The 21,763-nt window shown below is 53.6% G+C and overlaps 1 protein-coding gene across 1 annotated transcript in view; it reads left to right on the top strand.

Moving 5' to 3' along the window:
- The first annotated feature begins 2,434 nt into the window (after positions 1-2,434).
- The window catches only part of RPTOR (regulatory associated protein of MTOR complex 1), a 305,182-nt gene continuing 285,853 nt past the window's right edge, over positions 2,435-21,763 (top strand). The window contains exon 1 of the mRNA XM_044247255.1: positions 2,435-3,381. Within this exon, the coding sequence (XP_044103190.1) occupies positions 3,220-3,381 (162 nt within the window). The 5' untranslated portion in view covers positions 2,435-3,219. The remainder of the gene's footprint in view (positions 3,382-21,763) is intronic.

The following is a 21,763-nucleotide window of genomic DNA, read 5'->3' as shown; positions in this document are numbered from 1 at the left end:
CGAATAGAACCATCCATGACATACTGGAACAAGGGTTCTTTTAAATGTCATGATGCTATGAAATGATTCGAGCCCATTCTTGAGCCTTCGGGTTGGGGGTGGGCTGTTGCCAGCCCCTTTCTGGGTTTCACATGAGTCACAGAATTTTGGACCCGAAATAGCCTAGATTTCACCTTCTTCCAGTTCCTCATGCCACGGAGGTGGAGGCTGAGGGCAGAGGAGGTCGAGGCTTTGCTACTGTCTGTGGGAACTTGTGCCCGGCTGGGGCTCAGAATGTGTGTGTCAGGACCCTCTGTCCGGGACATGGACCCCAAATGGCTTCTTGGTTCTGGGGTCACATTTGTCAAACAGGAGAGAGTAGTGTTTTGGCCTGGAGTCAGAGGAGAGGGCGAGTCTTGCTCTGATGTAATAGGTGGATGATTGGATGATTGCTTCGTCATGCTAATTCACTGGGTACAAATGTCGACTGAGGGCCTGCCCTGCGGCCGGAATGGAAACATTAGAGGACAGCGTTGCCTAATATCTTTAGAGAAAATGTTTTCCAATATCCCTGGATCTGACTGGTTTTAAGCTCTCATCAGGGTTACCTGATCAAAAAAAAAAAAAAAAAAAATTAGAGGCCCTGAACCCCTGCTTTCCCAATCCCCATGATTCAGTGCGTCTAGGCTGGGATTCAGCCCTCTTTATTTTTAAAGAGTTTCCCGGCAATTCTGACGACCTGCCAGATTCGGGTTCCATGGGCACCTATATGACCTTCATTTAGAATATCAGACAAGGTGATTGCTATCCCAAGGCTACACGCACTTTGTAGGTGAGGAAATTGAGTCTCACACAGACTGAGCGGGTTTTCCCCAGGTCACAGGCTAGTTAGGAATGAATGGATTTAAATCTGTTGAGGTAAGACTAGGGTCTTCCCAAGACCCTGTAGTCCCAAAGACTTCTGGTGCCTGTGGGGATATTTGGCCAACTCTGAGAGCTGGGAAAAGGAAGGTTTTAGCCTCCATCTGTGTTTTGGTGGATTTGCCCTGAGTTTTAAGGGGGAGAATCCAGCTCAGTCAGATGTAAAACGAAATTAAGTCTTGGCATACTTGCTATGCGCTAGGTGAGAAAGATCTGGGATTGCACGCTTCATTCCGATGTAGAGAGGAACACAAAAGCCATCAGGATTTTGATATGGACTCCCGCACTGGGTCAAAGACCTGGGAAACCACGGAGAGACTGGGTATCTTCTAGAGTCCAAGCTGAGCTTTTAGATGAATAAAGCACAGCTGCTAGGTTTCCCTCTGCTATGGAAGGATCGTGCTAGCATCGGATCGGGCGTTCATACCAGACTAGGCAGGTTCACCGGTCTTGTGCATCCTTCAGGCTGGGTATTATCATCCCGGTTTTAGATTTGAGGAAACTGAGGCCGGACTAGTTAGAGAATTGACCAGGGTTCCAGGAATGGAAAGCGATTCAGTCAAGATCTGGGGCCAGGCGCACCTGGCACCAAAGCCCAGAGGCACAGGGGAAGACCCGCCTCTTTGCCTCCTGCCCGGCTTTATTAAACGGGCCCCTGTGCGTCTCACTAACAGTGTTCACGGAGCAGGCACTGCGGTTGGGTTTGTGGTCCTTGCTAGGGCAGAAGGTCACAGTTCTGCACACGCTGTAAGTAAGCGAAGTTTCCTGGGTGCCTGGGTGGCTCGCTGGTCGACGGTCAGACTCTTGGTTTCCGCTCAGGTCAAGATCTCTGGGTCATGGGATCCAGCCCTGCCCTGGGCTCCACATGCAGAGGGGAGTCTGCTCGGGATTGTCTCTCTCCCTCCGCACCTCCCCCTGCTCTCTCGCTCTCTCTCAAATAAATAAATAAAATCTTTCTTTTTTTTTTTAAAAGCAGTATTTCCTGAGTGAAAAATAAAGTAAGGTGGGAGGCGTGCCTCCACGCATAGGCACTTGTAGCTTTTACTGGTTTGCACATGAAACTATATCAAGAGAAGAATAACCTGCTCGGAAAATAAGACGAATTCAATAAGAAACTGTATCACTGAAATTAATCCCCCCCCCCGGGTATTCCCTGAAAAAGAAAAGAAAAGAAAACCTGATACTGTGGAGGATACTCCGCGCACCACCCCCCCAATCTTTTGTAACAACGTCAGTGATTTTTCTGAAGCTTTTGCCGCCTTTTCAAAATCTGGAAGAAACCACAGGAGGGTCAGTTGCTTTAATTTCGAGCGTGTAACAGTAAAAAGCTTTTTTCAAAATTAATTAAATCGCCATAGTTTCATTTGTAGGATTGACTGATATCACCCATCTATTGAATGAACGCCATGAACTCTGGAAAGCTGAATTGTGGTAACCATAGTAACGAAGAAGGGGGAAATCTCTGTTTCCGCATCTCGGGAAGCGCGGCCAGAACGCGCTGAGGAAGTTTGGCCCGTTGGTCACGCCGTAGATCGCGATGCATGCTGGGTGTTGGCAACATGGCGTCCTCCTTGATGTGCTGATGAGAGGAGTTTCACTGTAGCTTCAAACCAGAGGGCAAAACTCTCCAGCCCCCATAAGCCCGCACTGCCCGTCTTCTTCGCGCCTCCGTGTCGCGCTCTTCTCAGGACCGGTTCTCGGGCTGGAGAGAGCCACGGGCCCGAAGGCCAGCACCGGCCAGGCCGCGCGGATCCGGGGCTGAGGAGCCGGCTGCGGGCGAGCACGATGGGCCGGTCCTGGCTCAGGGTGCAGCAGCTCCGGCGAGTGCGGGACCCGCAGGGCTGAGAGTGGCCGCGGGAGCCCCGACGCGCTCTGAGCCTCTTCCCCTCGGCCGGAGACCTCAGCCTAGTCGGGGTACCGGCGCCGAGAGCGGGCGGCCTTCCCGTCCTCGGAGCGGCGGAGGCGTTGGAGGCCGGGAGGAGGGTCATCGTGAGGCCTGAAGTCCCTCGCGCCTTTGACAGCTCCGCGCGACGCCCCTCCTGGGACGCACGGCCCGGGATCTGGGGGCGTGTGTGTCTGCCGAGCCGCTCGGCCGGCCCAGCTCCCCGCCCTGCGCTTGCCCCCTGCTCCCCTTCCCGCGCAGAGTTAGAGGGGCCGGACTTTCTGCCCGAGCAGGGGTCTCCGCGCACCCCCCGCTCCCTCTCCCCACACCGCCCCTTTCCCGGTTCTTATTTCACCGGTGCTGGTGCACGCTAGTGTTTAAGGCTGGAGGTTCTCGAGCGCCTGCTGCCAAGGACTCCGCCACCCCCTCCCCCGCTGATGGAGTCCGAGATGCTGCAGTCCCCTCTTCTGGGGCTCGGGGAGGAGGACGAGGCCGACCTTACTGACTGGAACCTGCCTTTGGCTTTTATGAAAAAGAGGCACTGTGAGAAGATCGAAGGCTCCAAGTCCTTAGCGCAGAGCTGGAGGATGAAGGACCGGGTAAGTGATTCCGGCTGCGCCCCTGGACCTCGGGAGTTCTGTCCACGAAGAAAGTTCAGGGTCAGAGGAGCGCCCTTGGGAAAGCAGCGCTGTGTTCCCAGCCACGTGTTGCAAGTGAACTAAACAGCACGAGGCCGTCTCAGACTCGTTCTTGGTGGTGAATGGAAAAAGGGTGTTGTAGTCGGTAGCTACTCACCGGATAATGTTACTTTGATTCAAACAGTTTTTGTTCGGACAGTAAAAGTTAGCCGAGTTCCAACGTCCAGCCTGGCGAGTGTTCCCACGCTCTTTGGTGTACTTAGGGCTGTTGGCGCTGGAGCAAGGACACCTTGGGCTGGATTACTTGTGCCCACGTGGTTAGCCTGCCCGGGTTCCTTTTTTTTTTTTGTTCAAGCTCTGTGAATGGCTGTGCTGGGAAACAACATTACGGGGGAAGGTTTAGCTGGTAACAAATTAATGCAAAGTTATTTTAAAGTTACAAAGAACTTCATCCTAGCCTTCCACGGGGCTTGTCTTGGGTCCAGACTCTTCCTCCTTTTATGTGGTGTCGTGGGGCTGTAGCGTGGAGACAGGATTTTTGCCACGGTTGAGTTAGAGGATGGTGGGTTGGAGCGTGGGTCCTGGTTTTAGGGGGTTTCTATGGTCCTGGGAGGGTGAACAGTGACTCGTAAGCAGCTAGTAGGTAGGAAATCAGCCAGTTTTGGTGAGCCTGCCCTTAACTAACCTCTGTCTACCTCCTGGTCTCTAAAGCAAGAAGGTGGGGACCTGCTCCTCTGTGCACACTTTAAGTTTGCCTTTTTGTGATTTATTTTCTCCTTCAAGACTGTCTTTATTTAAACATTTCAGTGGTATAAGAAAGGTAGTTGGTGTTACATTACAGCGTGATTGCTCTGGACTTAACAAACGTGCTTGGGTGAGGTGATTGTTTCTCGTATATGATGTTGAACGTATGTAAGAGCTCCGTGATGCTAATTCTGCTTAGTCGCTAGTAACCAGTTCTTCTGTTACTGACTTGCCTTAGGAAAATTTGTTCCATCCAGAGGTAGTTTGAGGAGCAGAGGAGATAGTCATTGGAAGAGATTGTATAAAGTGTGTCTTACGGACATCTTTAGTACTAACTCATAGTTCAAAGCTTTTGTGCTCGCTATGCTTATATGAAAAGAAACTTATTGTAAAGTAGCTAATTATTTTTTTTTTCCCATTCTACTATTTGGAGGACATTTCTTTCTTTATTTCTTTTGAAATGTGGTTCCCTCTGCTACCCTGTACCAAAGCTCAAACTGTTTAAACTGATTAATAGATATATTTTTGACCTTTTAATTAAAACATTAATTTGTGAATGATCAGCATTCCCTGATAAGCTCATCATAGGTTATTAAGAGAAAAGTTCTGAATCTGAGTAATTACTGAGATCCTTCCTTAGGAAAGAGCCAGGGGAGGACGTTGGCTGTGTCTGACCTTTGCAAGGTGTTCAGTGAGGAAGAAAATCAGAAGCTGATATTTTCAGGTCGGTTTGTGAGAGCTTGGCATCCTAACAGGCCTTGTCATCTCTTCCTCAGACTCAGCTCCAGGGGACCTTTCCGCACCCCTGCCAGGGCAAAGGTTGCAAATCCAAATGATGCTAACAGCTGGGAGGTAGCGTAAGTGAAGGAAGTGGGCCAGATAGAAGAAGAAGGCGGCACAGGGTCAGAGATAAGTGGCAGCTGACAGTGACTTGTGTCTGGTTGTCTAGAGGGTGGGCTCTGGAAAGCACAGCCACAACAGCTGGACGGCCACAACAGCTGAAGGGGCAGGTGGTTCCAAGCCAGGTCTTGTCCTTTCTCTCTCTCTTCTGCTTTGAGAAACCAGAGACTTTTTTTTTTTTTTTTAAATGAGACGCCTTCTGGTTTAAAACTGTTGGCACTCTCTCAGATGTTCTAAAACACGAAGGAGTCCAACACTGCAGGCTACACGAACCCCATTTATGGGGCTGGTTCTCACCGGTGGGTCACCTGGGTGTGACTTTGCTCTGTTCCCACAACACCAGACAGCCACTCCAGGAATCTTGAGCACACAGGCATCCGGGCCAGGCTGTCTCCCCTGGCCCCTCCCGCGGTGTGGTGGGGCGGCCTTGGGGTAAAGTGACATGCGTGGGCCAGGTGGTCCCGGAGTAGGCCCTACGCATTCCACTCGCCTTGGTGAGCCATGGACTGCCCAAACCCAGACTCAGCCTTTGCTTCTTTCTGTGACCACGTGTGACTCTTATCTTGTGTGTATGTTAGTGGTGGCCTGCTGGTGCCTGTTGAGTGAAGTTGTTAAGGATTCCTAAAATCGGCATCTTCACTGAAGTTGACTGATGGCCCTAAAAAGTGTTCTGCCACTCAGCGTTCGGCATCTTTGCTGAGAGCTCCCGCCGCTGCCCACTCTTGTGGGATTCCCACGATTTTTCTTTGGGATCAGTGCTGGTTTTCCAGTGCCAGCATAATTGCATTTTAATTCCTAAGCTATTGTTGGTTTAATACGCTGTTATCAAGTTAGTTTGTTGTGTGGTGAGTTCTGTGGAGAGTGAATGATTCGTAGATGCGTCAGTAGCACCTTGGGCTTGTCATTGGCAAATAACTAGACTTACATAAGGTACAGCTCGGAATGAATCATCCACAGGCCTGTGGCCAACGCTGATAGGTCTGCACGGCCCCGTTTGTGTTTTGCTGTGATACTTCATGGTTGTCCCCCAGTTCGTTCTCCCACTGGAAAGTGGGCCTGTGGGAACGGTTGGTCTCAGACGGGTCTTTATCACATGTGTGGGACAGAATCAGGGACACTGGGGAGCTGTTGCCCTCAAAACCACGGACACACATGCTGCATTACACGTGTGTCGGGGACGTAGGTATAAAATGATGAGCCGTTTCCCAGACGGGTCTCTCAGCTGATTGTCCCCTGGCTTCGTAAGCCGGGCTTTGACGCAGCCGTGGAGGAAGCCGCGTGGGTGCCTCGGAGTCACGCAGGGACAGTAGAAGGCTCGCCCCACAGTGCTCGCTGCCCTTGCGTCCTCTCTCAGCTGCTCCACTTAGGCTCCCTGCTAGGCCTTGCGACCGCCCTCCTCAGGCCACCCCGGTTGCTAAGTCTGAAAGTCACGTCTCTGTCTCTTGTGTGACCTCTCCGCGGCGTCCGCTGTGGGCCACTCGCTCCCTCCCGAGACTCTCACCCGCCTCCGCGTCTCCCCGAAACTCCGGGTCTCCCTCTGGGGTCTCATCCCTCCTCCTCAGACCCGTTTGCTGGCGGACAGCGATCTTGGTTCCTCCCGCTGTGCTGTGTGGGCCCCTCGCCAGCGGGTCTTGTTCACGCACGAGCGACTCGGCCCCGCGCCGTCCTCACTTGTGACCTGGGCCTGGAGCTCCTGGACGGCCGCTCTGCCGCGGTGTGCTCCGCCCCAGCGCGCGGCCGCCGCGCACGCTGCCCACCCCGGATTTACCCTGCCTCCTTCCCTCCTCCGCTGCTCGCGGCCGTGTCCGGCTCACGCGTAGAGCCTGCCAGCTCTGCCTGCCAGGGCGGCTTCCGCGGGGCTGCGCGCTCCGTCTCTGCCCGTCGCGAGCCCAGTGCACGCAGCTGCCGCCTTCTGTCTGGACGACCAGACCCGCACGCCGACCGGTCTCCCCGCACGCACTCTGCCCGCAGCCGGTTCTTCACGCGGTGGCCGGGGGGATCTTTCCCAGGTGGAAGCCGATCCTGTTCCTGCCGGGCGGGTCCTCTCCCGGCTTCCCGGGTGCTTGGAGGAGAACGCGGATTCCTCACCCCGGTGCGCAAAGCTTCCTGGTCTGGCCCCGCCTGCCTTTTCTGCTTCCTGGATGGAAAGGCCTGGAATGCTCTTTCCTCGGCTCTTTGCACCCCTGGCTCCCTCGGTCGTCCACTCTCAGCTGCCAGCTCCCTTCCTCAGAGAGGCCTTCCCGGATTACCTCACCTAAAGCAACTCCCGAGCCATTCATGGTCACTCTCGCTTTCTCTGGATTTTTCATTATATCCCAACCCCTGGAACGGAGGTTCTTTTATTATAAAGCAGGGACCTCATTTATGGACAGTGCTGACACATGATAAAGACGGACTGAAGAAAAACTGTGTAGTTTGCAAAGGGCTCCCACGGACGCTGTGTTCTCCAAGGCCGCCCGCACCTTACCTGGTTGGGAATGATTGTCCCCGTGGGATGAGGAGATGAGGCCTTGACTCCGTGGCTTGCCGAAGGGACCTAAGCTGCAGGGCCAGCGATGAGGGAGGTGCACTTGGGAAACAAAGCCTAGAACGGGGTCACAGCGTTCCACTGACAAGTTCACATTTTATGGCCTCGGAGTCTAAAACCAAGTGTGTCGGGAATGCTGCTGGGATGGTGATGGGGCAGAAAAGCAGAGGACAGTGTCGGTGTGCAGCTGGGCTGTTCCTGCGCTGGGCTCCGGGCTCCCCCCGACCCTTATTTCAATGGCAGTATAAGACAGGGGCCCCCAGGGGCACCTGGGTGGCTCAGTGGGTTAAGCCGCTGCCTTCGGCTCAGGTCATGATCTCAGGGTCCTGGGATCGAGTCCCGCATCGGGCTCTCTGCTCAGCAGGGAGCCTGCTTCCCTCTCTCTCTGCCTGCCTCTCTGCCTACTTGTGATTTCTCTCTGTCAAATAAATAAATAAAATCTTAAAAAAAAAAAAAAGACAGGGGCCCCCAGCTGGCTTAGTTGCTGGAGCAAGCGACTCTTGATCTCAGGGTCATGAGTTCAAGCCCCACGTTGGGTGTAGAGATTACTTAAAAATAAAATCTTAAAAAAAAAGTAATAAGGCAAGGTGGCACTGGCCTTTGGCGCTCTCTGTGTTGGGATCTACGCGGACAGCGCAGAAGTCACGGGGTCAGCCTGCTGGCGCCCTCGCAGGAACCGGGGCGGGGCGGTGGTGCCAGACGGTGCCGGTCCGCTCTTCTGTTCACGGCTGTGCATTCGCGGTAGAAAACCCCACTCGGCTTGAGAATGCTCCTGGTGACGCAGTGAAACGTATTGGTCTTACTCGATCCTGGCTCTCTAGTGCCGCCTTCCCTCGCCGTGTGCAGGCTGCGCATGTCCTGCCGCAGGGGCGCGCCGGGGAGCCCAGCTGCCCCTGGCTCGCTAACCAGCAGCTCTGGGCACTCAGGCTTGGGTCTTTGGCAGAGGCGTGTCTCGAAAATGGACAAAATGAGCTGTCGCTTCAAGGAGAAAGACCGACAGGATTTGTTGCGAGGGATGAAATTTGAGTTTTCAGGTGAAAGGCGAGAATTTTGGAGAACCCGTGTCTGCCGCTGCGAGCTTCCCAGCTTCCCACGCCTTAGGACTCTTTCAATGAGACCATGGGGGCAGAAGGAATAGGAATTTTTTTGTATTTGAAATGTAGAAGGAAGTTCATCTGGGACATCTGCATAATTCAGTGAGCCGGTGTTTCCAGATGACCGACCCGTGGTATCACAGAATCATCCGTGGGTAAAAGATTCACTGAGAGTGAGGCCAGTGGGGTTGGCCCATGGCTGTGGCTTTGGCTACATCAGGTATCCTACTTTGTGTTCTGTTCACATAGATTGCTGCTAACCTTTAAGAAACTGCGATTTTCTGAGTTTTGACGTGGTCTGAGAGAACAATATTCTCAGTAATTTGGATCTGTTGGTACATCTTTGTGAGGTCAGTGTTTGTGTGTCTACTTCGACCAAACAATGCGTCATATCAGATGGAAACAGAGTCTGAGGTCCAGCTGTCTTCTGGGAAAGCAGATACTAAAGAGGTTTACAAAAAACTGTCACTTGTCTAACAATTTTTTAAAAAGATTTTATTTATTTATTTGACAGACGAGATCACAAGGAGGCAGAGAGGCAGGCAGAGAGAGGAGGAACCAGAGAGCCCGCTGAGCAGAGAGCCCGATGTGGGGCTCGATCCCAGGACCCTGAGATCGTGACCTGAGCCGAAGGCAGAGGCTTAACCTACTGAGCCACCCAGGCGCCCCACTGGTCTAACAATTTAAAAAAATATTTTATTTATTTATTTGACACAGAGAGAGACACAGCGAGAGAGGGAACAGAAGCAGGGAGAGTGGGAGAGGGACCAAGCAGGGAGCCTAATGCAGGGCTTGATCTCAGAACCCTGGGATCATGACCCAAGCCAAAGGCAGACACCCGATGATTGAGCCACCCTGGCACCCCAACAATTTTTTAAAAATATGGTTATTTTTCATAGACCTATCTATTTAAATATATAATGAGTTTATAATTTTTAAATGAATCAATAAAGAAATACATTGCTTTTATTTTTCCTTATTGGCTTTACCCTCTAACGTGGAAAGTGCTGATAATGTTGCTTATAGCATAAGCTCTTTGGGAGTCTTCAGTAATCTTTGAGCATAGAAGTGTCCCATCACCAAGAGTTTGAGACTTGTTGGTATAGTTAGAAGAAAGTGGGCGTCAGACTTAAATTAGGAAGCAGGGTTGAGGATATCAGGTGGTTGGCCAAAAATACCAAGCAGAGAGGACCAGAGATGAGGTAGCAGACCTAGAAGGGATCTGTTAGTCCCTTTCATTCTGGAGCTTGTGTTCGTAAAGACCAGTCACTGGATCCGTGACTACGCGGCCATCATCAGGGCCTCCTGCTGCCCGGGACTCCCGGCATGTGTCCTGGAGGGGGTCACTCTGCTGTTCACTCAGGAGCGTCTTGTCCTGGGGGTGAAGGAACGTCCTTCCAAGTATAGCAGGGGAAGGTGGCCAGAAGTCATCACCTCAGGACGACAAGCGTGCGCTGCTCTCTTACAGGGTGCTATGCTCGCCAGAACCCTAGGATCTAGCAGGACAGACAGGCCCGTCAACACCAAGCTGTAATACACTGTTACGTGGGTTCACAGGTGAGAAAGGCACGATCATAGGGAAAACTTTGCATTTGTATTAAATCAGTCAGTTATTGGCATTGGACCGCATTTATGAGATGCAAATCCGTCCCGCTGACCCAGCGCGGAACCCTCCGCAACGAGTGACTGTTGGCCTGACGGTGGGGAGCTGCTTGCGGGTCTCGGTGGGGCCGCAGCACACGGGGTTTGTGATTCAGAGGATCTTTTTGACCGTGGGTGGAGTGGAGGGTTTGGAGGGGTGGGCCGGGAGGTGGGAACACCCGCCGGAGAGGGGAGTTGCGGGAATGCAGGTGAGAAGCGGGGCCCAAAGCCAGGCAGCCGCGGCAGGAGGGTGGCCGCGAGGAGGTGGGGTCTCGGGTCTGGTCCCGTCTTGTGGGTTACAGAGTGGGCGGCCAGCGCGGGCACCAGCCTCTGCACTTGACGCGTGTGAACTTGCCGTTGGCACTCGTCACGGGAGGCTCAGGAGCCACAAAGGGACCATCTACAGAGACTTTTTTTTTAACCTGCTTTAAAAAATGTGCCGTGTTCCATTTTGAACAACGTGCTGTGGAAGAGTCCTGAAATGGAGAAGAACATTTCTCCTCATTATCACCTTGTAGAGTTCTAAAGCTGGAGTTCTAACAAGGTGGCGCGTGGGTTATATATACACGGTGTCGCCAGGTTTGTGACTCTTTCCTCCTTTCCTTCCGAAGACATGAAGAAAGGACTTGGGCCGTCTACCGTACTTGTTTCAGGAGAGCTGAAGCTTGACACCTTTTCTTTCTGTGAGTCTCGTTAGATTGGAAAATGCCATCCCAGGAGACGCTTGATATGATAATTAACGCTTTAATCATGTTCCTGAGCCGCAGCTTGTCAGACAGGTGCCGCCGTGCGGGGGAGGGGAGCGCGTGCGCCCCCAGGCCGCCGTGGAGAACTTGGGCTCCTTTGACCGCCCCCATCAGTTTGCTTTCTTGACTTGCACTGTTTTCTGTTTCTAGGTTTTGGTGTAATGTCAGACTTAAAGAGACATTGTAAGGCTGGGACGACGGATTCCCCTCTGCCCTTGACCCCGAGCCGCCGGCTGTCCGCATCTTCTTCCTCCTCGTTCTCGCTCTCCCCGTGTCCCGGGTCAGTCTGTGTTCTCGCCGCGAGCGGCTCAGGCGCGAGTCGAAGGCTCCGTGCGCCCGCGTACCGTCGTGTGTGTGGCTCTGTGAGCAAGGACTGTCTTCAGCAACCAGCACACGGTCGTGAAAGTCGGACGTCTGTCGTCGATACATCACTGTTACTAATGCACGTTCATGTCCCCGTGTTGGCGTTTGTCCCAGCAGTGCCCCTTTCTGAGCAGTTTCTACCCTCCCAGCCGCCACTCAGGGCCACTCAGCTCACTGCCTTGAACGGTCTTGTCTGTGCAGCCTCCTTTGATCGAAGGGAGTTTCTCAGCCTTTCTTAGAATTTCTTGCCCTTGACAGTTTTTTCTCGTGGTAAAACGCACTAACGTCTGTAGCGCGTTAATCCTCGGTAAGCGCGCCGCGCGCTGGCATCGGGTCCGTCCGCTCCCCGTGCGTCCGCCCATCGTCCGCCCCCCAACTTCACCGCCCGCCGGCCAGCTCCCCGCGCCCCTCCCAGCCGCCGCGGCAGACGTCCTGCTGTCTCTGAATGCCTTGACCTTGGTATTCTTCACAGGTGCCGGAGGTTACTTTGTAGAATGTCCTCAGGCTGGGTTTGCCCCGTCCTAGGCAGGGTCAGGGTGTGCGTCCCGGGTCACAAAGCAATTGAAGCCACCTCCTGTCCACAGAGCATCGTGTCGGAGAGCACGCGGGGCCGGGGGGCGCCTGGGCAGCTCTTCGTCTCGGCGCACCTCATGACCTCAGGGTTGTGGGAATGAGCCCCACGTTGCTGGGCTCCGTGCTCAGCAGGAGTCCGTTTGAGAGTCTCTCTCCCGCTCCCCCTGCCCTTCCCATGCTGTCTCTCTCTCTCTCTTAAATAAAGAAATAAATCTTAAAAAACAAAAAACAAAAAGAGGGGCGCCTGGGTGCTCAATGGGTTAAGCCTCTGCCTTTAGCTCAGGTCATGATCTCATCAGGGTCCTGGGATGGAGCCCCGCGTCGGGCTCTCTACTCAGCGGGGAGCCTGCTTCCTACTCTCTCTCTCTCTCTGCCTCTCTGCCTGCTTGTGATCTCTGTCCAATAAATAAACAAAATCTTAGGGGAAAAAAAAGCAAAAACAAAAAGAAAGCACATGCTGTGGCTTATTGTTGTTTCTGGCTCCACGGCCCCAGGCTGGGGCGCACAGAGGGGAGTTTCTGGGTTGATAACCCTGGCACTTGGGGCAGCAGACCTACTAAGGGTTAATATGTACTCACATTGTGGTTGGAGGCACATTCCGCATCCAGCGAGGTGCCCAGACCCTAACTAGTAGAATATGCTATTCCACGTGAGTTCCAGGCGCCTCCGTGCTGGGTGTGACGCTCATCATGCCCGTTTGGGACCTTCCCCTTTCCGGGCCGAGCCTGGGGTGTGTATGAGCAGACACGGGGTGTGGGTGTGGCCCTGGAGGAGTTTGTTTGTGATCTGAGACAAATGGCATTCTTAAGCAAAGTCAAAGCACAATACAATGATTATGTATCTGCACTTGAGTCACAAGTTAGTGATTTCAGGAATTCTGTTGGCCGGACATTTCTCCTGTGTCTGCACGCCCAAGGCGCTCGGCTGAGCCCCGTGTGCGGTGCCGAAGGATGAATGGAAGTGTGTGCGGGTCAGGGGGTGGGGTGTGGAGAGGGGAGAGGGGAGTTAAGTCACAAACCGCTCATTTCTAGAATTCAGTAATTCAGCGAATATCTGTCTAGTGCCTTCTGTGCCAGGCAGGGTGCTAAGTGTGGGTGATTCATTGCTGAACAACTCCTGCTTTTAGGGCGTTTACCAGTTTCGGGGGGAAGATGGGTTGACTCAGCGCCGGAGGTGGGGTGCTGGGCCGGTGGTGGCTGCACACGGAGTGCGGGAAAGGCCTCGTGGGAGACTGGCGCTCTGAGTCGGAGCCTGGAAGGGACCCGAAGTTTGCCAGGCACAGAAGGGAGAGGGTGGGAGGGCCAGGCCCAGGAGCCGGGGTGTGCAGAGGTGGGGAGGTGAGAGAGCCTGGCCTCTGGGGAGCCGCCCTTCTCTGAGGCTGGGCCTCCTGGTGTGGGTTTCCCTCCGTGCTTCCTAAGGCGACAGCTGGCCACCTGCCCCCGGCCACCTGCCTGCTGTGTTTTCCCTCTGTCGCTGCCGCCACCCTAACACCAGGTTCTGTGTTTGGTTTGTCTGCTCCACTCAGCCAGGGACTTGGTTTTGTTCACTGCCGCACCCCGACTTCTCTAGCAGTGCTGCTTGGTAGGAGGTCCTCAGTACTTACTGATCAGGCGGCGAGATGGGGCCGGGACAGTGCTGGGAGACATGGTCAGGGCCTCCGCGCACGGACGGGTGGACAAGGCAAGTCCTGATGGGCTTCACAGAGCCCTGGGGATTTGGGTGTTGTTTTAAGGATGATTAAGAAATGTTTTAAAGCAGGGTAGTGACATAATTGGGATTTTAGGAAGATTTCATTGGCTGGAGGATGGGAGCGTGTGTTGTGCACAACCCTGTGTGTGTGTGTGTGTGTGAATGGGGAGAGGGCATGGGTCAGGAGCCCGTGGAGGGTGGGGAGGCGGGAGCCGAGGAACGCTGGCTGCCGCTGAGCCAGGCCAGTGCCAGGGAGGCGTGGGCGGCCCCGAGCTCCCCCTGGGGCAGGGAATGATGGCGCTCGGCCACCGATTGGGTGCAGGAGGTCGTAGAGGGACTTGCAGGCTCTGGCTGGATGTAGGAGAGAGAGCGGCCAAGCTACTGTGGGCATTCGGGAAGGGAGAGAACACGCGCCTCCCTCCGGAAATTGGAGAGCACTTTCTTTAAAGAGCGTTTCAGTGGGAAATGTTGAAAGTGTTGCTTAAAATGGGTCCCTGGCCCCCTGGCCCCCTGGGTGTCTGGCCCGCATTCATCCCCGCTCTGCCGCGTCCTCACGCCGTGGCTGCCGGTGGGAGCCCCGCGGCCAGTGCCGTTCAGCTCGCTGTGCTCTTGGATCGCCTCCTCTTTCCTCCTCGATCGATCAGGCCAGCGGTTCAGAGACACCGGAGCCTGAACGCACCGGCAAATGTAAATTAGACGTTTCCTTTCTCTGCGCCCTCGGAGCCCTGGCTCAGGTTCAGAATTAGTTTCTGTAGAGCCGGAGCCAATCTGGATGCGAGTCGTCCTGGTTTCTCTCCCGTATCCGTGTCCCGAGTGCCCTGGCGTGTTCGTGCGCGTCCTTCCACGTTCTTCCGCCGCGCGGTTGATCGCCGCGCCCGGGAGTGCCCTGCGCCGGTCCCGTCTGCTGGGGCCTGGCCTCGGGGCGGTGGCGCCCGGCTCAGACCTGCAGTGGGGCTCAGGCCCCCTCAGAGAGCCGCCCCCGTCTCTCCCGTCGCGCACGCGGCGCTTCTCCGGAGAAAGCGCCTTTACCTGGTCAGCAGGCAGGATGCCCCGGGGAGGGTCATCCTTTAAACAGAACTTTATCCCGGGCATAGCTGTAGTACTGGAAAAATATTTTAGCATTTTTATCAGACAAACTGAGTTCCTCAAAAACTTGTTTTCCTTCCGAGTACACAAATAACACATGTCGTTGTAAAATTTTTAAGAAAATAGAGAAAAACATAATGAGAATAAAAATTATATAAAATCCCACGTTGGCCCTGATAATATTTTGGCGTGATTTCCACTTCTCTGTCATCCCTCTTCCCCTTTCCTGCGACCGAGATTATACCGTATGTGTCCCTGAAGGAGCATTTTGAATTCCCCATTTGTGATATCCTTACAATTGTAGGATATAGAGCATAATGATAAACACTCAGGGAACCCCCGTGACGCCCAAGAACTAGATGAGCAGTAACACTGTCCCAGCCACCAGCTTTAACATCTTTTCTGCTTCTGGGACGTCCTTGACTTCTGACGGCTCTCAGCTCGCAAGTTTTCGACTTTACGATGGTGTGACAGGGAAAAGTGTTCAGTAGAAACCCTCCTCGCGATTCCGAACATGCATCTTTTCCCGGGCTGGTGTCCATACGTGGTCCGACCCTCTCTCGTGATGCTGGGCAGCGAACATAGCCCCCCGTGAGCCCGCGATCAGCAGGGTCACCCAGCCCATACGGTGACAGCCATCCCGTCCCCACACGGCCACCGCTTGTCACGCTCTGTGCAGTGTTCACCAAGTGCCAGGTGGTCAGCGCTCTGTGGTACGAGAGGCTTCGGGCAGGCCGGCTGTAGGCTGCCGGAGTGCCCTGCGCACGTGGGGCTGGGCTCGGCCGGGCTCTGGCCGTGGGGTAGGTTGTGACATGGGTTTCTTGGGATTTAACGCCACTGTAGGTTGAAGAAGATCTGAACTAGCTTTGATTTAAGTCGTACCTGACTGTGTCAGGGGTTGTCTGGGTTTTTGCATATCAACAGCCCCTTTCCTTACCGGACCAGCCTGTGAGCAGGTGCATTCGTGGCTGAGTTGGCTGAGTCCTGACCTCAGATGATTTGCCCACGCAGGGCCCCGGGGCCGGGGTGGGAGAGAGGGCGAGCACTGTCAGGCTGGCTGTGCTCACCCATTGTTTGCTGACGTGCTGACGACCCAGTGAGCGCCAGTCCCTTGGCGGGAAAGAGGAGGGAGCGTGAGCTGGCCCAGAACTCTGGAAGCTCTGTAAAGTCGTGCACGCAGCGACCTGCTCAGCGGGTAAGATCGATCACGTTGAGTTGTTTAACTCGGGGTTGCAGACTGTGTGATCACTCGGCGGAGAGGAGTGGGGTGACGGGGAGCTAGGGAGGGGCTTAGAAGAGTGGTCCAGTTGAGAACGGCTTCTGGAGGAGGCGGGACCCCAGCTGGACACGGAGTTGGGTTTGACCAGCCAGAACGTGGAGGGAAGGCCCTTGCAGGGAGGTGTGTGGAGGGCATCTGTTGTTGGTGATAGGAGGGCCTTTTAGAGCACAGCGGGGTAGGGCCGGTGGCTGCAGAGGCGGGGCGCGGGGGGCACTGGCTGTGGCGGGCATCGCCGTGCTTTGGGTCCCCGGCAGGAGGCATGACCCTTTTCTTCCTTAGGGAGGCGTGGGGAGGGGTGAAGGCCGTGGGGGGAGCAGTTTGGATTGGCGCATATCCAGGGACTGTGTGCTCGGGGTCTCCGTCCTAGTGTTTTCATCCATATAGGGGGCCTGTGGCCACCTCTGACAGTGTGGCTGTGGGGATTTCATGGGACAGTGCTTTGTGGAGCCCTGATGGCTGCTGACGCCTGGCCCAGTGTTCCTGTTCTGAGGGGCGGTAGCGTGTGCACCTACGCTTTCCTCCACATGCCTCCTGTTGCATAGCTACTAATGAGCTCCATCCCATTTTGGTGCCATAGCTTAAATATCAACTATTTGGAGGAAGAAGAGTGAAACTTGCCCCCTGCCGAGGCAGCAAGCTGTGCCTGCGATTTCCATCCGTTGGTAAGGGCAGAAGCTGTTCAGGTGACCACCCTCCCGCGAGGAGGTCCAAACGGGGCAGTTTTGGATTTTCTGTTTTCTTTAACCTTTCCCAGCGATGCCAGCCCCTTTCCCTCAAAGGCGTGAGCTCTCCTGGGCTCTGTGCTCTGCCGGAGTGTGTTGATGTGAGGTGCTGGTAAATGTTGTGGCTGAATCTAAAGCTAGACTTTATAGCACACTTCCCGTAAATCAGTGCTTGTGAACGTCACCGAAAATGATAGATTCTTGCGAGCCGCCGTGGCCGGTATGAGGTGTTCAGTAACAGCTGTCTCGTTTTTCAAGTTCATTTCATTCAGAATGGGTATTTTTGTAAAAACCGTTCTGGGAGTCTCCCGGAACAGGCTGGGAAGAAGAGGTCGCCATCCCTGCTCCCTTCTTTCTAGTAAAGGTGCTGTGGAGGGAAGGTGAAGCGGTTCCGGCAGGACCTGGCCTGAGAGGCCCGCCGCGGAAGTCTCTGGACGCGTGCTGCGAGGCCCTTCCCCGTCGCTGATAACGCCGGGACTCTTGCCGCGCTGCCTTTCCGTTGCGCGGGCTCGCTGGCCCGGTGCTGTCCTGGGTCCCAGGAGAAATGAGCCCAGCAGGGAGTACTTTAGCTCTCCTGGAGACCACTGGGAGGAGGGGCGTGGGGGCTGACCCAGAAGTCGAAGGCCTGGTGCTGACCCCTGGACTTCGGAACTGCACCTGAAGCCACATTTCTGTGACCTCGATCTGGTCCTTTGTCTCCTGGTGCTGATCGCGGGGCCTCCTGCTCTCCCACCAGCGGGGCCGCCTGTTCCTGAGTCCAGAGCTTGCGTTTCCTCCATGAGTTCCGGTTTGCTTCGAGTTCTCCTGAGTGTCAGCTTGGGGTCCCCGACTGGCTCTCCCTGGGCTTGGGTTTGCCCGGGTCCCGTCCTGCAGCGCGGCGTGTCGGGCAGTGAGCCCTGCGAGGTCTGGGCTCCGAGCGCTGCGTCTGCTCAGATGCTCTCCCGGACCCCAGGTGCCAAAAGACATGCCGGACTGGGCTTGGGGAGTGCCTGGTCCTCTCGGCCACTGCCTGGTCCCCGGCCCTGACACTCCTCTGTGCTCCTCCGCCGGGCATTGGCTCTGCCCTTGCTTACCGTGGCTCCACCGGGATGTGCTTGATTAGGGCACATTGGCTAGTGCCCTGTGAGTGTCTCGAGTTACTACACAAAACTCAGAGGATCCTAATTTATGATCCACTTTATTGCTTTATTTAAGCACTGAGAGCTTTCACGTAACTAAATGTATTTGCACTTCAATAAATTTATTGAGAAATAGTTGCCGGATTATCCCTGATGATATCTTTTCTCCTTTAAGAAGAATTTCATGCTGAGTAGATTAAGGTCGATTCTGTAGATTATTTTTATTCTTCATTTGATGGCTTCAACGTAGAGATGTGTTGGGTTAATATGTTCACAAATGGCCTGATTTTAAGGAATTGTCTTTATCGAATTATGAGCCTCTTTTAATTCCAGGACTAATAAATCCGAGCAAATGTAGGAAACTGGCATTTTCAGGTTATTCCACTTCCCCGTAAGAAGATTCGTGGCAGCACTCACTCGCTCCCTGAGTGTGTCCTGAATGCTTGCAGGCAGCCTCGTGTCCAGCGAGAGGGACCTGGTTGAATTAGGCACATTGTACCCCGGACTCCTTACCGCTGGTGAAGACAGCGAGATCTTTCTATGTGTGCTCTCATGGGAAGGTTTTCAAGATCTGTTACTAAATAACTAAAAATAAACCCTGATGTAAACCCACCATCAAGGCATGTAACAGACTGTATGCTACAGTCCTGTGTCCTTAAAAAGCTGTATGTTCATGTAACAATACGTGCTTATCTGTGTAAAACATTTACCGAGCAGTACACGCTTGTAGGCAGGATGGGAAGTAGGCATTGGTAGAATTTTATTTTTAAAACATTTTTGTTTCCTGTACTTAATTTTTAAAATCGTCTGCATGATTTTTTTTTTAATGTTAATGAAAAAAGATGACTCTTAGGCTGTGTCCTCTGTGGGCAGAGGTTTGGTGGTGGTTTTAAAGTTTATGGTATTACATCTTTTTCTTTTTTTTAAGGTTTTCTTATTTATTTGAGAGAGAGGGAGCACACGTGTGCGTGTGTGTGAGCAGGGGAGGGGCAGCGGGAGACAGGAGGAGAGAAACAGACTTCATGCTGAATTCAGAGCCTGACAGGGCTCGACCTTCGTGACCCTGAGAGCATGACCTGAGCCGAAGTCAAGAGTCAGATGCTCGACTGACAGAACCACCCAGGCGCCCCTCCAGTGACATTTGTTTTAGATGCTGGACGTCACCCTGTTGAGGCTCGTTCCCGCTCGGGCCCTTTCCTGCTCTGTTTCCGGTTGGACTGCGTCTGCCGCCAAGTCTTCAGGGTCTCATCCGCTCGTCTGCAGCGTGCGATCTTCCGGTAAGCCCGTGCACTGTAGTTTCCGTTTCCGATACTGTTTTTCTGTTCTCAAGAAATTCTGTTTGGGTCTTCTTTATGGTTTATATTTATCTCCTTTTTTTTTTTAAGATTTTATTTATTTATTTGACAGAGAGAGATCACAAGTAGGCAGAGAGGCAGGCAGAGAGAGAGAGGGGGAAGCAGGCTCCCTGCCGAGCAGAGAGCCTGATGCGTGACTCGATCCCAGGACCCTGAGATCATGACCTGAGCCGAAGGCAGAGACTTTAACGCACTGAGCCACCCAGGCGCCCCTATATTTCTCTCCTTTATATGCACATTTTAATCCTTGAGCAGATTTATACACCATTTTAATGCTCTTGTCTGTTACTTCCATCATCACTGGTATTTCTGAGTCTTTCTGTTAACTGATTTTCTCCTGTTTGCAGATGACATTTCCTGCGTTTCCTTCCATCTAGTAGTTTTCGACCGGATGCTGGACACAGTGCATGTTGTGTTGTGGGCCGTCTGGCTGGTTTTGTTCTATGTCACTGTCATTCTTCTAAGGTTCGTGTTCTAGCTTTGTTAAGGCAGGTCTCAGTCAGGGGATGGCAGACTATGGCCCCTAGGCTTATCTGGCCTACTGCTTGTTTCCGTAAATCGAGCCCGGGGGATGCAGCCGTGTCGTTGATTATCTGTGTCACTTTCGTGCTACGGTGTCAGAGTGGAGCAGTGGAGATGGACGGGCCGCAAGGCTGAAATATTTAGTGCCCGGCTCGCTGCAGGAAACATGGGATGGCCTGTAGTCTGGAGAAGCCTTCGCTCTGGGTCTGGGTTAGCCCCGTGCCTCGGGCGTGTTTCTGCAGACTGTGCCGGCTGTTCGGTGAGGTCTGTTCCTTCGGACTTGGTGGAACTCGGCTTCCCAGCCTTTCCCAGCGCTTGTTCTTTGCTTGGTCTCCTGTGGTTTCGCCGACTGTATGCTCAGCCTAGTGCTTAGCCAAGGACACGAGGGGCCGCACGTAGGTTTCTGCCGCTCCCTCTGGTATTCTGGCCTGTCTGGCCCTGTGGTGTCAGCCTCCGTGACCTCTGATCTCTGTCCCCTCAGCTCAGAGGTCGGGATCCTACCTTGCTCTGCCGGAAGCCCCATCTGCCCACACAGAAAGCTTGGCGATTGTGGGGCTCGCCTCATGTGCTTGCTTTCTCTCAGGGACCGCATTCCTATACTCCGTGTTGTTTGATGCTGAAAAAGTGTTGTATGTGTTTGGTTCAGTTTTCTGGTCCTGTCCGGTGGGAGGACCAGTGTGGACTCGTTACTCCGTCTTCCTGGAGGTGGAGGCCTTCTCGGTGTGGTAGCGCAGATGAGCCACACATGAGTCACGGAAGATCGGAAGTGTAGGAGAGATGAATGTCGCAGGAGGAGATCCCCTTTTATCAGATACATTCGTTGACAGTTGACGCTTTAGCATTAATAAACTGTCATGTGTTCACGTTGTTTTCACTGAACCAAGTTTTCCCCCCAGTGGCATTTCACTTCCCAGTTTCAATGTGGTGTTAACATTTCAGATCACATCAGTGTATCAAAGTAGTAGCACAGCTCAGCGTTTGAGAGCGCCCGGCTGGCAGGATCCCGAGACAGGCGACTGACCGGCTGGATCCGGAGCTCCTCCTTTCTTGGACAGAAACATGTGCATTTCATTTGGGCTTTATATGAAGCCAGGTGGGTCAGAGGGTGAAACGGAAATCATTGTTTAACGTGTCAGAGGATTTAAGAATAAAATCCTTCCCTGTTTGGGTGTTGCAGATCTCCATCGGGCATTGGGTCATGCAGTCTGAGTGCTGGCTGTGACCTGCTACCGGAAGGGCTTAGTTACTTGTGGAAATCCTCTTCCCGTGTTAATAATCATTACGGGCCTGGAAGGGCCGTCTCATTGCTCTTAACATTTCACTGTTTTCTTGAAGAAGGTTTTTTTTTCTCCCCATCTGATTCATTTTGATTTTCTTTCTTTTCAAAAAACGATGAGGTAATAAATTGCATAAAATGTCTGTTTGTACTTTAACCACTATTTTTTTTTTAAAGATTTTATTTATTTATTTGACAGAGATCACAAGTAGGCGGAGAGGCAGGCAGAGAGAGAGAGAGGGAAGCAGGCTCCCTGCTGAGCAGAGAGCCCGATGCGGGACTCGATCTCAGGACCTTGGGATCATGACCTGAGCTAAAGGCAGCGGCTTAACCCACTGAGCCCCCCAGGCGCCCCACTTTAACCACTATTTATAAAAACCACGGCCGTGTAACCCCCGTCCAGGTCAGGAAACAGACCGCGGCAGCCCCTTGGAGTCTGTGCGCGTCCTGGCCACACCAGCGTCGCTCCTTCCCTCCGCGGCTCCGTGGCTGTTCTCAGCGCTGTGGGCCGAGCCGAGCGTCTTCCCTTTCCTTGTGCTTTTCCTCCCTGTGCGCGTGTCTGGAAGTGGCGCTCCGGTTCTGTCCCTGCGGACTTGACACGAACGTCGCGCCACGTTGATGTTTTGGGTGTCGCTTCTTTCTCAGCGTTAGCGCTGGTCAGAGCCAGCCCGGTGGTTGGATACATGCGCACTCATTCATTTTCACTTT

Source organism: Neovison vison, chromosome 5, assembly GCF_020171115.1.
Source record: "Neovison vison isolate M4711 chromosome 5, ASM_NN_V1, whole genome shotgun sequence".
In the NCBI taxonomy this organism is placed as follows: Eukaryota; Metazoa; Chordata; class Mammalia; order Carnivora; family Mustelidae; genus Neogale; species Neogale vison.
This window is presented reverse-complemented; position numbering and strand designations above follow the sequence as displayed.